This window comes from Drosophila takahashii, chromosome 3L (genome assembly GCF_030179915.1).
Source record: "Drosophila takahashii strain IR98-3 E-12201 chromosome 3L, DtakHiC1v2, whole genome shotgun sequence".
In the NCBI taxonomy this organism is placed as follows: domain Eukaryota; kingdom Metazoa; phylum Arthropoda; class Insecta; order Diptera; family Drosophilidae; genus Drosophila; species Drosophila takahashii.
The window spans coordinates 25,450,263-25,465,194 of NC_091680.1; the positions used below are offsets into that span (position 1 = coordinate 25,450,263).

Genomic DNA, 14,932 nt, shown 5'->3' on the forward strand with positions numbered 1-14,932 from the left:
TCTTTAGTTTTCCATTATCAAAATGAATCTACTAGGTATTGATACCAAATAGAATAAAATCTGTACTTTACTAATTTAATACTTATGTAGTCTAAATTCTATACCGAATTATTAAATTTAATACTTTCGAAAGTATTAATTTAATGGTCATCTTATTGAGGCAAAATTGATACTCAATAGTATAGAATTTTTGTACAATAGTTTAGTTCATATGACTATTTTAATCGGAGTTGTCAATCTGATTTGTTCATCCTGGCTAGATAAACTAGACATTTCATATCCAAGCAGTTGTTCTTAAAACACATACAATTCGAGAAGCTGCAGCCGAGAAAACTGAAACACGACTTCGTAAAACGAACAACAACCATTTTATTTAACAGGATATTTACAGGACATCAAGCGGGGCAGTAAAGACAAACCCACTCAGGATATCGGGTAGTACACTATCGTAATGCGGGATTAGCGCCACTCAGCTGGACTTCTTGAGCTTCTTGGCCTGCTGCCGTTCGTCCCACCACCTGGCATACCACTTGGCACTCCGCTCGGCACTCGCATCCGGATCGAACAGGGGCATGTAGTCCATGTGGATGGAGGCCCTTAGCCGGTTGTACATAAGCATCGACGACGTGTAGGAGGCGAGGGCGCGAAGGGAGTAGCGCAGGCGATACTTGGTGTAGGGATACGCCACCCGGACCACGACCTCCAGCAGGAAGGCCAGGAAGAAGAACAGGAAGTGCGGCACGTACCACCAGCTGGTCTTCACCTTGAAGCGCTCGCCCAGCACGGCCATCTTCTGGACAAATCGGGAGACATCGTTGATGCCCGTATCATCGGTCACGAAGACGGGAAGTCCGTTCACCGCCTTATCGGATACTTTCAGGGCCTTGTAGGCGCAGATATGTCCGTAGGCCACATTTCCAGCGTATACCAACTGCTGCTTTCCTCCCACGCCCGCGATCCTTGGGAATACCCATCCGCGGGTCGAAAGATACTCAAAGACCTCCGTGATGAAGTGGGAATCACACTCGCCATATGTCAGTGGGGCACGAATGGCGCTGGTTGCCAGATATTCTAAAAGCAATACAAGAAAATTAGGTACCTATTAAATGTTTGCTAAGCTACTTCAATTTCCTCAAAATCCTTGTTGTCGAATTCACTTTAGAATATAGTAAATGGATCGATTTTTTTGAAATCTTCGAGTATCTATTTGATCAGATTTACCTTGCTGGTTCTGCAGAGGAGCTCCATTCGAGTTGAGCACTATGTTCTCCGCTCTCAGCTTGCTGGAGGCGTATCCCGGTATCAGGAACTGGTTATCCTGCTCCCACAGAGTGGAACTGTCGAGCGTGGGAGTGTCTGTCTTGGATTCCGTGGAGTTAATGACCGCCGAAAAGGTACTACGCCCCTTAAAGGGCACAAAGCAAACGGATGTACAACTCGTATAAACCAGACGCTTGACATTGTTCTGGATGCACAGATCGACGACCGCCAGGGTGCCTAAAATAGATAGTATAGTAATAGAAATATTTTAAAATATTTGTATGACTTTAAATATAGTATCTTTCCGAAAGTTAGCTACTTTACTAGCGCACCTAATAGGAATAAAATCAAAGTCTTTTAGGGCCCATAATCAAGGAAATGGAACCTCGAATTACCTTTCTTATGTGGTACTTTATCTGCTCACTCACCGTTCACATTCACGCGTTCCAGTTCGTCGTAGTTGGGCGGATACTCGATTTTCACCGAAGCGGCGCAGTGGAACACCCCGTCCACCCCGTTGAAGATGGGATTGAGTGCCTCCCGATCGCCTCCGATATCGGCGACAAAGGTGCGCAGCAGTTTGGTCTCCTCATGGCCGATGTTGTTCTTGTAGGGCACTATGTCCAGCGAGCGGATCTCTTTTATGCCCAGCTCCTCCTTCCGCTCCAGCAACTGCTTGATAAGGTGCTGACCCAGAAATCCACTGCCGCCGGTTACGAGTACCACTTCCCCGCCTTTGTTACTCATTGCGTCCGGGGTCAAAGTGCACTGGTTTTTGGTTTAACTGCAACGAGACCGACTGCAGGTTAGCTCGACTGGCTTAAGCTTAAGTAGTTAAGTGGAGTTTCCGTGAGAGTGGCTTTTATGGTCGGCAGCCCCATAAACCCGGCCACTTTGATATCACACATAAACTGGCTCATCATCAGCCGGCGACCTTCTTCGAGGGTCAGCGGAGCAGGTTTCCGAGTGACTCGGCGCGTTTTCAGATGCTCGGCTTACGTGACGCTCTGACTGGCTAATAACAATAAAGGTGGCTCCTATCCTATGCATATGTGTGTACTTATAATTCATAGTTTGTGTAATCCAAATTTCACTGATTACTGGAATTATTTGTCTTCATACTGTGTGTAATCTACTTATTTTAAATTAGAGGAAATACTTATATGCCAAGCTTTCACTTGAACTCTATTCCAAACTATGTTTTTGGATACCTACTTTTATACTCATAAAATAAACCCTCATTTAAAAAACTTCTTTAATAATAGAATAGTAAAAGATATTCTTAATCTAATTGATCAAAAAGTTGTTTTGATATATGAATTAATTGTAGTCATTTGATCTCAAGATCAGGTGATCAAGATCAAGATCACTTAAAACATTGATTAATAATAAAAACTAATGGAAACTACTACTATTCCTTTCCTTTACTTCCTCTTGAATCGTGACCTTATTTCTAATGGTATTAATGGCATTCATATTTTTAGATTGCCGAAAATGACTGTTAAATTCATTATTAAATTACCCAAATATGGCGAAATAAAAGGGTTTTGAAAGCTGACTTGTCCAACTTTGTATAGCCAAAAGGGTCAAAGATTTGGGAAAAACTTGTTACTGACAAAAGGAAAAAGTAAGGAAAACTCATATGTAAATTTAAATCAAGATAAAAGTCCATTGACATTTTGCCACCACAGCTTTCGATTTCTATTTCCCCTTAGTGTGTTACTTGGCCACGGTCAACTTTTGTGTGATTTTATTAGACGCAGTCCAGCAGCAAAGGCCGTTGAGCAGAGTCAAAAAAGAAACAACACACGATTGGTAACGGCAGCAGCAGCAACATCTGCAACAGCAACATCTACAGCAGCAACATCTACAGCGGCAACACCAGAAACTTTGGCAGCAAAGAGAAACATTGTTAAATGTGCTAATGTTGACGCTGGGCTGGCTTAGAGATTACAACACAGCATCAAAACAATTACCGCGAACTGGTTTCCGCGTCTCTTTCGACATGCATGTCAACACTTAAATTTGGCATTTTTGCCTGACCATTTTGGCCACTTAATTTAAAGGCACTTGTCCATCTAGAACGACTAGGAAACTCCGCTTACCAGAAGAAGGGAGCTCTTTTGGGTTTGCAAACCTTTGGGCTTGCCTGCTGACTTAAAACTGTTTGTTGGCCATAAACAAAACTGGCTAAAACCGAAACGAGCGTTGCCAAACCGCCTGGCTATCGCTATCGCCATCGCTTCTATCGATCGCAGCAATCGTGCTTTGGCGCGCGAAATCGAAAGCTTTTCAAAATACGTACATTTCGTTTTGGTAAAAGGTAATTTTTATTCAACAACAAGTAAATGAATGTGGACAGTAAGTACGCTTAGTGATTACATAAATAGTTGTCTTCTTTTCCCATGCATTTAGGGGGTGCTTAGGCAATTGCAATATTCAATAAGTACAGTGGTAATTGTTTTCGTTGCATCTCTTTCCATAACTTTCTATATCTTCATAAACTCCCTGGTAGATGTATAAAGTAAACAAGAAGTAAAGGCCGTTGATACAAATGACTTTGGATTAGATTAGGATTAGGCGCGCTTAACCATTAACCATTAACGAGTACGGGGAATACGATTAGGGGTATACAATTACGAGTACGAATACAAAACGGTGTTTAGTACAATTAAAAATTCTGTTCACATTTCGGTTCGGTTTGGTTTATTACAACAATATCATGTAAATGCCGATGTTGGTGCCCCATCCGTATGTACTTGGGTGTAGGGGGCGTATATAAGTTGTAAGTACCGACTTTAAGTACCGACTGACTGCTGACTTGGTGGATTCCATTGCATCTTCGCAAACATAAATAATGGGACATAGTATATTACATTAAATTACACGTACGAATAAACTATAATTATCTAGCAATTTCTTTTAGTTACACATACAAAACACAATTGGTTTTCACAAACATTTTCCGTTCTCAATTCTGAATTCTCAGCCTAATGCTATTTAGATGCATTTTGATGCATAATTGGAGTGACGTGAAGCGATGAACTCAGGTTCTACGTAATCGTAAATCGTAATTTAACATGAATGTTGAATGTTGATCGTGTACATTAAACTAGTTGTATGTATATAACTCTCTGTACTGTATACAGTAGTATAGTGTATAGTGTGGTATAGTATTGTATAGAATAGTATGCATGGGTGTATAGCATTATGGGTGTGCCGTTTCCAGTAGCAACATTTCAACTAACATTATTTACTTCGCTATTACAAGTACGATTCTTTATTAGCTATTATTGTTGTTATTGTTTCTGTCGCCGTTCCACAGTTGCCATCCATCGAAGTATCCGTTCCCGATTCCTACTCCTATTCCTAATAGGAAAGCGCTGAGGGCGAACGCGAGCCAACTGTGAAATCTTTGTACACCGAAAACACAGATATCTGCGGAAGAGTAGAAAAATTGAATTAAAAATACACCCACAACTCATTCGAGGGCCCAGCCCAATCCCCCATATTTGCCATAGTTGTGCCAATCCCCATATTGGCCACTTTAATTGCCGACTTGCGTCACAGTCAAGAACTGCAGCGTGGCCCTGGCAGTTGGCCAGCAACCAAATAGAACTTGGCAGCATCTTGTGGGCGCGCAAAATGGGACAGCATCTGCGGCTCTCGGCACATGTGAGCACGCCGATGCGAATCGCTGTGATATCAGTTCAAGAGCAGACGCCTTATCAGTGCCGGCTAATTCCAAAAATAGTCGTCACTTGGGTGGGCGTGTTTCAAGTAGGAAAATTGCGTGGGTGGATAGTAATTGCTCAGCGCTATTGATATATTCTGACCTATAAATAATAGAACTTTGATCTTCCTAAGAGCCAGCAGTCAAAACATCCTATCATTACGTTTTTCAAAGATGTACCGAGCGAAAAATCACGCTATTACTAATAAGCCTATAGATAAAAAACAAATTATTTAGGAATAACAATATTCTATTAATAAATTAATAACTGACGAAAATATAAAAGACTATATTTAGGATTTATAAATAAACTTTACATGTTTTGTTAGCAGATTTTTTCGATCTATAGCAATTTTTTCTTTTTGTGTAGCCATGAAGAATACATTTGTTGTTTCACTAGGAAATAATTGACTTATTCTGTGTATACTTCAAACCCGCTGAGAACAAGAATTCTTTTTTTGGGAATGCGGGGGGCAAACATTTAATGATGGACGTTGATGCACTACGAGCAGTACAAACAAGTGGCCCAACGATACCAAGCACGTGCTTGTTACGCGCGGGACCCTTTATCAATTAGGGCAAAAATGCGAGTTCGCGAGGAAAAGACATGAAACCAAATACTACAAATACTACAACTAAGATTGAAGCAAATGAGATAAAATTTTAGTTTTCAATACGGGGATAGATGTTGAAGTGCAAATTAAATGATAAAGATTGTTATAATTTTTACATAGAACACGAAAAGGCTCATGCAGAGTAAAATTTGATGTACATCGAGGCAAATTAAGAGGGTAATAATTTCGTGTTAGTCTAACGGGAACATTAAAAGTTAAACGGTTTACCAGTTCTACGGAATCAATATCACCTCTTATAAGATTTTGCATAAAAATAGTACCAAGCATTATTCTACGGTTTTCAAGTGTAGGTAAATTAAGCAATAGTAATCTACTCTGGTAGGAAGGTAGCCTTACGTTTTGATCCCAGTTCAAACTACGAAGGGCAAAAAGAAGGAATTTTTTTTGCACCGACTCAATACGGTCGATGTGCACTTGATATTGTGGGCTCCAAACTGAAGAACAATATTCCAAAATAGGACGGACAAGGGAGGTAAATAATAATCTGGTTGTATAAGGGTCATCAAATTCCTTTGACCAACGCTTTATAAACCCGAAAACACTCATAGCTTTATTGACAGTGGCCATTATGTGGCAATCAAATTTAAGTTTTGGGTCGAGAAGAACACCTAAATCGTTAATTGAATATATACGGTCGAGTGGTGTATTTTGAAGAGAATAACTAACAAACGTAGGAGTGCCCCTGTAAAAAGTCATAACGTTGCATTTAAGGCAGTTCAGATTTAAAAGGTTGTACTCACACCATCCCTGAAAACAATCAATATCTGACTGTAAGTTGAAACCGGACCCTACATCTTTATATGATAAACAAAGCTTAACATCGTCAGCGTACATTAGTACACGAGAATGAGCTACGATAGAGGGAAGATCGTTAATAAACAAAGTAAACAGCAAAGGGCCTAAATGACTACCTTGAGGAACTCCAGATGTCACGTTGATCATTTTAGAAACAGCGCTCTTAAATATAACCCTCTGAGTCCTACCATTCAAGTAACTTGAAATCCAAGTTAATAGATTACATGGGAACCCAAGCTGATCTAATTTGAATAAAAGGAGAGAGTGGTTAACAGAGTCAAAGGCCTTACTAAAATCGGTGTATATAACGTCAGTCTGCATGTTATTCTTATATCCATTTATTACAATAGATGATAGTTCAAGAAGGTTGGTGGTGGTCGATCTTCGCTTAACAAAACCATGCTGACACGGTGATATTAGCGAGGAACATAAATGCTGCAAATGAGAAGTAATAATACATTCAAATGCTTTAGGAATTGCCGACAATTTAGAAATGCCTCTATAATTCTGAGCATCCGCCTTCGCACCCTTTTTGTGGAGTGGAATAATGAAAGAGTCCTTCCAGATAGTTGGAAAAACTGATGATGAAATAGACAAATGAAAAAGTTTAAGAATCGGTTTACAAATGGTTGAAGCACAAAACTTAAGCACACTCCCAGGGAGTCCATCAGGACCGGGAGAATACGTTGGCGTTGTTGTTGCTAAATCCTTTAAAAGAGAACTTTCGGTAATTACAGGGGTAAAAATACAATTAGCCCTATTTAAGTGGTTAGGGTAGGTAGGGTTTGACCAAGCAGCCGAACTATAAGTAGTTTGGAAAAACTCGGCAAATAAATCCGCAATTTCAGAATCCGACGATGCCTCTTTTGAGTTTAAACGTACCGATGAAGGCAATGCCGAAGACTTACGCTTGGCATTAACGAAGTTATAAAACTGCTTCGGATCATTTGAAAACTCGAATTTACATCGATTTAAATACATGGAATAGCAATGACTGTTGAGAACATTAAAATCTGAACGAGCCACAACATATTTCGCAAAATCAGATGGCTTTCCCGTTTTTTTATACTTTTTATAAGTGTTGGATTTAAGATTTTTAAGTCTTTGAAGCTCATTGTTAAACCAAGGAGGCCTGTTTAGCTTCGGAGGAAGACTGTCAGGTACGCATTCGTCAAAGAAAGTGTTTAAAACTCTATAGAAAAGTTCAGTTGCACTGTCAATATCCATGCAATTGTACAAATCAGTCCAATTATATTGAGAAATCATGTAGTTTAGTTTATTATAGTCACATTTACGAAAGCATCTCCTTTTAGTTTGAGGAACTAAAGGAGAAAGGGTATCAGTACAGGGGAGGCCAATTGTCAATTCCAAAGTTGGATGATATTGGTCTTCAGGTACAACAAGTGACATGATATAATACTCATAATTTCTAAATAAAAATTGAGCATAGACAGACCATCGAATGGGGAATCTACTTTCGTAGTATATCAAAGAATGATCATTAGTTAATTAGCTTGGATACTTTTTATTTGTCTTCTATACGTGCCTGCCCTTCTTTCCGCCTCTGCAACTTTGTGGCTTTGTGTGCAGCCATACAAATCAAGCGTTCTTTTGCCCACTTCCGGTGCTTCACCTGCGACTCACCTTGTCTTTTAATTGCTGGCACAGTTTCTGGCCATTCATCAGCAGCAGCAGCACGTCGTTTAGCCACTGGACGGAGGCCTCCGCCTGGCGGGAGTCAAAGCGCATGGTGCCCTGGTTGTTCAGCAGCTGGTAGACAGCAATGATCAGCTTGTGGCTCTGCAGGTAGAAGCTTACGGCCAGGTCCTCGGGCAGATTGGGCACCAGCGACTTCATGTTGCGCCCCTTGATCAGCTCGTCGATGGGCTTCTTCTTGGGCACCAGCAGGCTGTTCCTTCCCCGCTGCAGGGCATCCAGAATGTTGCCTATCACATGCAGCACTTCGTCGGAGGTTCTGGACGGAGAACATGGGCGTATAAGTACAACCTCAAATCGTAAAGCTCAGGCAAAACAAAACGTGACTCACTTGAAGTGATAAGAGTCGTCGACATCGTCTATGTGATTGATGGCGGTCTGCAGATGGTTGGCCGCATCCTGGACCTGCTGCAGCTTCCAGGGCGAGTCATGTGTGATGGAGGTACGTTGCGTTTGGCTCGGGGCCTTGCACAGCTTAAAGCTAATGTCCTGGGGAAGGGAGTTCGGCATTAGTATATTTATTGGAAATAGATGGTAAAGGTATCACTCGCTGTGTCTATTTAATTTATTAGATTCATGGAAAATATACTCATACTATGTATGTCACCAAAAGATAAGGAAAATAATTATATTATTAAATGATTTGTAAAACTTGTCATGTACTTGAATGTATCATGACGTAATAATACGGAAAGAGTACTAGGAACAGATACATGTTAAATCAAATTTTATATTTTTATACATTATACATTTAAAAACGTCAAAAGAAATGTTTATTTATGGAAACTAAACTTCTAATAGGGTTTTTATAAGCTGAGTTTCAATACATTCTATAAAACTTGAGAATGAATCATTTTTAAAGATCGTTATAATATTTTCACCGAGTCAATTTCTTTCTATCTAGTTTATGGTTTGTTTATTGGTACTTCTAGGGGTATTTCCCATCACTTTCGGGGGAGTTACCGTATACCCAAAGACTGAATCATCTCTACAGAAAGAGCTTACACAGAATTTCTTCACCTATAACTTATTCGTTTTTACTAGTTTCTTTTAAGAAAAGCAGTAGTTCCGGTTGGGGAACTAGTAGGGTTATTACCTCGTTACTTTTGGGGGTGGAAACAATGTATTACAGAACTAGCTTAAAACTTTCCCTAAAATCAAGGGTTCTGAGAGGGTTTTTAACATAACTTTTAAGGGGAGTTTCCAGAGATACTTACAGCCTGCGTGATGGCATCGCCCGTTAGTGTTAGCACGGCCTTCAGCTGGTCGGGCGACACGGTGAGTATGAACTTCTCAGTCTTCTTTCCCTCGTTCTCGTACAGGGGCACCGGAAACCGATGGGCGCATTCCTGGGATTGCGATAGGAGTTACAAAGGGTTTATGGGAAACTGATTAGAGATTCACTCACCACCAGAATGGTCCTCAGTTGCTTCAGTATCGCGTGTACTTCTTGCCGCAGCACCCACTCGAACTCAATTTGCTGCGGGAGCGAGGGGGGTTTTGCATATTTTCGAGTTCCATATATTTGGTATTTTGTATTTCGTGGTCCCGCCAGCCAGAGATTATGTATGTGTGTCGGTCGGTGGTTTGCATTTTGCGATAGCGCCGCCAAACAAAGCACGTTCCGTGTACAAATCAATAACGGCGAGTGGGCGGCGGCGGCGGTGGGTGGGGCGGGAAAAGCAGGAAGCAGGAAAACAGAACATCAGCGATAATCGATAATCAATTAGTCAATATACGGAGCAGTCCAATTAATCGCTCTTTTTGGCAACGCTTGTTATTGTTTTTGGGGCCGCGATGCCGTTGTCATGGATTCAATTCGCAATCACATCTTCGCTGCTGCTGCTGATCGAAAAGCAGCCGAAAAACTCACCAAGTTGAGGGCTTCCTCACGCTCCGTGTCCGCGAGCATTTTCATCGCGCTTTTCGGCTTTTTCCGCGCTGCTAAGAATCTGCGCTTGTGTCCGCTTTCCGCTGCAGCAACGCCAGCAATTTGTATTGTGAGCGCTGTAATTTTGTTTTTATTTCAGTTGTTGTTGTTAAAAAAAGAGGGCAGTGTGGCAAGGTGCTAGGAGCCTGCGAGTATGGCGAAAACCCATGAAAATACCATTTAAATACTAGACTCTGGGCAGGGCGCGCGTAATTTAAAAGAATAATTAGGGAATTCTCCAAACTGTGGATTGCTGAATTGTTAAATATTGGTAATGTTTATCAGATTTTCTATACAAATACAATTGTTGTAAAATGTAGCAAATCAAAAACCGAGTCGTTGAACGAAATTCTTTCCAGTTATTTTATTAAAAATTATTTATACTCTTTCTTAGCTTAAAATAGCTTTGAACTTATGTATGGTTTCAGTTTCGAGCACTTTTTGAACCATAGCTTTTTATAGATTTATCAGAATCAATTTGTTAATATTTCAATGGCTATGCAACCCAACACAATAAAGAATTGTTTTTTAAACTTGTAAAATAAAATTGAAAAGAATGCATTCAAATTAATTTAGTATTAAGTTAAAAAACCTAGTAGCCCTGCTTGAATCTGCAATCGATGTTTTAGTCACATCACCAATTTTAAAGAAACGGTGGAAGGCATGTTAACGAAAAATTGGTTTTAATTTAAGTTAATTATTGTCATGTGCGGGGGTAATATCGTTCATAAATCACCACCACATTGGGTCAAAAATAAAGAAAAATTGCTATTCAAAAAGTATGGAACAAACTATTTACTGTATTGGTGGCGTAGGAGGGAAGCGGTGGATTAAGCAATATCATAATACTCTCCTATAATACTAAAATGTGAATATGCTGATCTCCTCAATACTGATGATATTTTTTTTTACATTTTTTTCCGAATAAAGCCTTTGTTTGTTTGCTTTAATCTCTAAAGATTATAAAATGAAAGACCGATTTTTAGGGGGATACGACCACAGCCTAAACCATAAGAGCTAGAGCAGCCAAAATTTTTCACAGTATGTCATTGGGGGCGTAGGCGCCCACTAAGGTCCGACATGTCCCCCCAGTGGCCCCAAACAGCTCCAATATCCATATTTAGAGCAAAAAATCATTAGATTTACTTAAGCTTAGCTTCTAAAGTGGTTGGAATTTCGAAATTTTGATTTTGCAGAATTTTAGGTATTGAAAGGGCCTAATTAGAAATCTAAAAGAAATTTCGATATCCCCCATAATTTGGGGGCTACATTAAAAATTAACTTTTCGATTTAAAAAATCTAAACCGCTGCTCCGATCGAGATGATTTTTTGGTAAATGGTTATTCTATGGCCCAAATGCTTAAGTTTAATTTTTTAAGTTTTTAACATTTTTTTAAAGTATTTTTAACGAATTTATTTTGATTTCCTAAGTTATTGCGTTGCATTTTGTGGGAGCCCGCCGAGAGAGCGAAACCCAGAGAGCGGATGGCAAGCCAGCGACGGCCGAGAGAGCAACAGCCAAGAAATGGGAAGGGTAGTGCTGCAAGGAAAGGGGAGGGGAAAGAGGCAATTTAAGTTAAATTTGTTTTGGATTTTAAAAACTTAAACTCCGATCAAAATGATTTTCGATCAATAGTCAGTCCTGTGGATCAAATGCTTAGGTTTTATTTTTCATTTTGTAGCAGCAGTAAGAACCTTATTTAATTTCCACCATGGAAGAAAATAGAAAATTACTACAAATTTTGTAAGCAAAGCCAAAATGTTTCCAAGTTCAATATTAATCTTAAGATTCGAACTTTTGACCAAATACTTATGTACATATGTATATTTGGATATGTTTTGATTTGCTTATATGTATGTACAATACATGTACATACACACAATGTGTGTGTATGTTTCTATTTGAATGTAGATAATGTGCTTAAATACAAATAAAATAATTTATTTCCTTTCAGCCAATGCAAAATTGGAAGAGTTTAAAATTAATAATTATCAATCAAATGTGGAATCGGAAAATAATAAGTTACTTCGCTACTTTTGTATGGGATGTCAATCTTTTCGTGTGTGTACAAATGTTTTCGTTTCATTCAAAACAATAAATTTAAAAATAACAAATTCGAATTTAGAAACAAGTGTAAACTTGCGCGCAAATTAAAATTGCATTGATAACATTGTAACTGATAGAAGGTATAAAAATGCACTTCTTTTACTTAGATCGCATTCATTTTTTATATAGCTCTACCAGTAGTCTTCGGAATCTCTCTCTTGAAGAATCTTCTAGAAAGGATGTTTACGCAAAGGGTTTCAACAAACGCGCAAATAAGATATAAGAAAGTCCTGACAACCTAATTTCCAAACTGCAAACTAATTTTGAGCGAACGAAGTCGCTCCGGGTATAGCTAGTATAAACCATAAAGGTCTTGCAGTTGGGCTATTTTATTCTACCTATTTATTTATTTACTAAAATCAAAATAAACATATTTTTTTCAAAGCATCGATGATTTATTGATGTTTTTTTTAGCATTAAACATTAACATTAATATCTGCATCAGGTAAAATAAACCCCTTTGAGTTTTAATTTTTCGAGCGATTTTGACAATTAATTAAAATTTGTTCTACTTTGGAATAAATAACAAAGTTCTCATGCCATTTGCCCTATTTAAATTCAAACCAGTTCAAATTTTGCGCCCAAAAACTCGAACAAAACAGGCCCACAGGGTGATTCGTCGGTTAGCGCACAAGTTAAACAAAAAACTGTTAAACAGCTACTGTTAAGTCACCCGACCTATAAATGGGTGGAAAAATCGGGCCAAATTAATTAAAAAAATGAACGAAAGTTTGAAATATACAAGAAATAATAACATATTTAAAACCCTATAGTTATACGCCGTTGATTGGTCCGGTCCCCAAAATAAATAAAGTAAAGTACATTTTAACAGCCCCTGTTAACAGCTCGCTGCACTGCTTGCTTGGGCGCCAAATTCAAATGACTCTGGGAAAGAGTACGTTACTTACGTTTTCTCGTGGGCGGGGGCGTGGTAAGCACTGCGGTCTCCGGCACCGTATTGAGGACATGCTGAGGATATCCGCTGCTGCTCCGCTGGCGATGAAGTGGCTGGAACGACCAGTTGTTGGTGGAACTTCAAAAAGAGAGCAGAGAGACATTCACATTAGACGTGCTTAGCTGCGATTTACACGCTATTTGTTTGCTTCTTCAGATCTTCGGACAATTGTGTTTTTCGTTATCATGCTTGCGACTGATTTCGGCTTGATTTGATTCAAAGTCAAGTGCTAATTGGCGGGCCATTGTTGTGACTCACGTCACAGGCGGCTGACGTCAGCGTCTGGTTTCTGCCGCCATACTGCAGAATTTTCCCGTATAGCCAGCTAAAATTCATAAAAAAAAACCCCCTGCTCCCCGGATTCACTGCAGCGCGTGTCGTCAAACCGGTGGCAATGGCTTTTGTTTTCAATCATGGCTGAAATTACAAAAGACCACGAAAAGCGCTTATCAAGCGAACTTGACAATCGCCGCAAACACACACGAATACTCGGAATACTTCTATTCACACACGCACAAATTTACAACAGCTCTGTTGACTGGCCGTTTATCAGGTCCAATTTAGTTTTATAATTTATTTGATAAGCCAATGTCAAGAAGAATGAAAAGGCCAAGAGAATATCGATGGAAGGCAGGTGCCTTAAAAAGTTTAGGCCATCATAAATTTTTATTGGCATGGCCATTGGCTGTGGCTTTGCGGCATTTAACACGTTCGCATTCTTGATTCCCGATTCTTGGCCACACACACACACTGAGCCAAATAACCGAATAGGCCAAAACAAACAAATTTCTGTTACTGTTATTATATAAATAACGGTACAGCTAGTTTTCTTTACCTCTGCGGCATATTGGATATTTATTTGGGGGCCTCTGTTTTCTTTATCAATCGCGAATCACGAGACTCTCGAAAGGCGGAAAACTCGCGGATAGTTCGGTTTTCGGTGGGTTTTAATTCACGGCGGTAGGGAGAGTCCCCGGAGTCATGGAATCGTAGAATTGTGGAATCGCGGAATCGTAGAAGCGGTACGACGTTCGACGCTCGACGCCCAGCGCTCAACTCAGCGGTACGAAATACCACCAATGCTCGCTTTGTAGACTTGTAGAGTTAACGTGGTTAAGACGGGAGCTTTCGGCCCGGCAGCTTTCTTCTGGCGGCCTCTCTTCAGCCGAAGCTACAAGAAGTCAGGCGATGATGGTAAGAGCATAATATTTATTTATTTAATAAGGGAAAGCAAAAAGAGGTCAGTATAAAGTGGTCAAAGCAAACATGCTCTATTTATTAATAACCATGATAATAGTCTTGTTACTTTGAACATCGCGATGATTAAAGATCTAATGGGTACAATCTTTAAAAAAGCAATACAAAATAGTATTAAATCTAATATTAAAGTTTCCATTTATAAAGAATCTTCATTAGGCTATAAAAATCAAGGCTAAAAATATGTGAAATGTTTGTATTGATTATTTATATTTATAAATCAAGTCAAAATAAAGCAAACCCAACTGGCTATAATATAAAATCTAGCCATACTAAATCATTTATTTATGGCTCAATAAAATATCAGAAGTGGTTATTCCTTTATTAGTAAAAAGTATTTCATTCATACAAAGAGACCGAAATAAGTGGTATTGTTAGGAAATCCAAATGCGACGAGAAAATAAAATAAATACAAATTTGTCTCTGAAAAGAAGGCGAGTGACTAATTGCCTGATCATTAATTTTAAGTTCCCTTGCTATTTGTCAAATTTTGATTTTCTCCAAAGTAAGTAAAAAAGTATAAGTAACATTCATATAAGGAACA

The 14,932-nt window shown here is 39.3% G+C and overlaps 2 protein-coding genes across 2 annotated transcripts; both read right to left on the bottom strand.

The window, feature by feature from the left end:
- Positions 1 to 349: 349 nt before the first annotated feature.
- LOC108061969 (3 beta-hydroxysteroid dehydrogenase/Delta 5-->4-isomerase) lies at positions 350 to 3,447 on the bottom strand. The gene is made up of 4 exons (XM_017148441.3): positions 3,366 to 3,447; positions 1,689 to 2,044; positions 1,222 to 1,497; positions 350 to 1,071 (listed from the first exon to the last, which is right to left on the bottom strand). The coding sequence occupies exons 2-4, from the start codon at positions 2,005 to 2,007 to the stop codon at positions 470 to 472; spliced, it is 1,197 nt and encodes a 398-aa protein (XP_017003930.2). The 5' UTR covers positions 2,008 to 2,044; positions 3,366 to 3,447; the 3' UTR covers positions 350 to 469.
- Positions 3,448 to 3,949: 502 nt separating this feature from the next.
- On the bottom strand, positions 3,950 to 13,992 carry rogdi (rogdi atypical leucine zipper). The gene is made up of 8 exons (XM_017148445.3): positions 13,967 to 13,992; positions 13,085 to 13,209; positions 10,013 to 10,146; positions 9,548 to 9,619; positions 9,357 to 9,488; positions 8,471 to 8,628; positions 8,068 to 8,398; positions 3,950 to 4,698 (listed from the first exon to the last, which is right to left on the bottom strand). Exons 1-8 carry the CDS (start codon positions 13,975 to 13,977, stop codon positions 4,630 to 4,632), a joined length of 1,032 nt encoding a protein of 343 aa, XP_017003934.1. The 5' UTR covers positions 13,978 to 13,992; the 3' UTR covers positions 3,950 to 4,629.
- Positions 13,993 to 14,932: the final 940 nt, after the last annotated feature.

What these genes read in the sequence shown, in the direction of transcription:
- LOC108061969 (XM_017148441.3), bottom strand. Translation starts at nt 2,007, where the DNA reads ATGAGTAACAAAGGCGGGGAAGTGGTACTCGTAACCGGCGGCAGTGGA. An exon ending in GGAACGCGTGAATGTGAACG is followed by an intron (nt 1,498 to 1,688) that starts GTGAGTGAGCAG and finishes TATCTATTTTAG; the next exon opens with GCACCCTGGCGGTCGTCGAT. An exon ending in TCCTCTGCAGAACCAGCAAG is followed by an intron (nt 1,072 to 1,221) that starts GTAAATCTGATC and finishes TATTGCTTTTAG; the next exon opens with AATATCTGGCAACCAGCGCC.
- rogdi (XM_017148445.3), bottom strand. An exon ending in GCGATGCCATCACGCAGGCT is followed by an intron (nt 8,629 to 9,356) that starts GTAAGTATCTCT and finishes TCCCTTCCCCAG; the next exon opens with GACATTAGCTTTAAGCTGTG. An exon ending in GCCAGCAATTAAAAGACAAG is followed by an intron (nt 4,699 to 8,067) that starts GTGAGTCGCAGG and finishes ACTCTTCCGCAG; the next exon opens with ATATCTGTGTTTTCGGTGTA.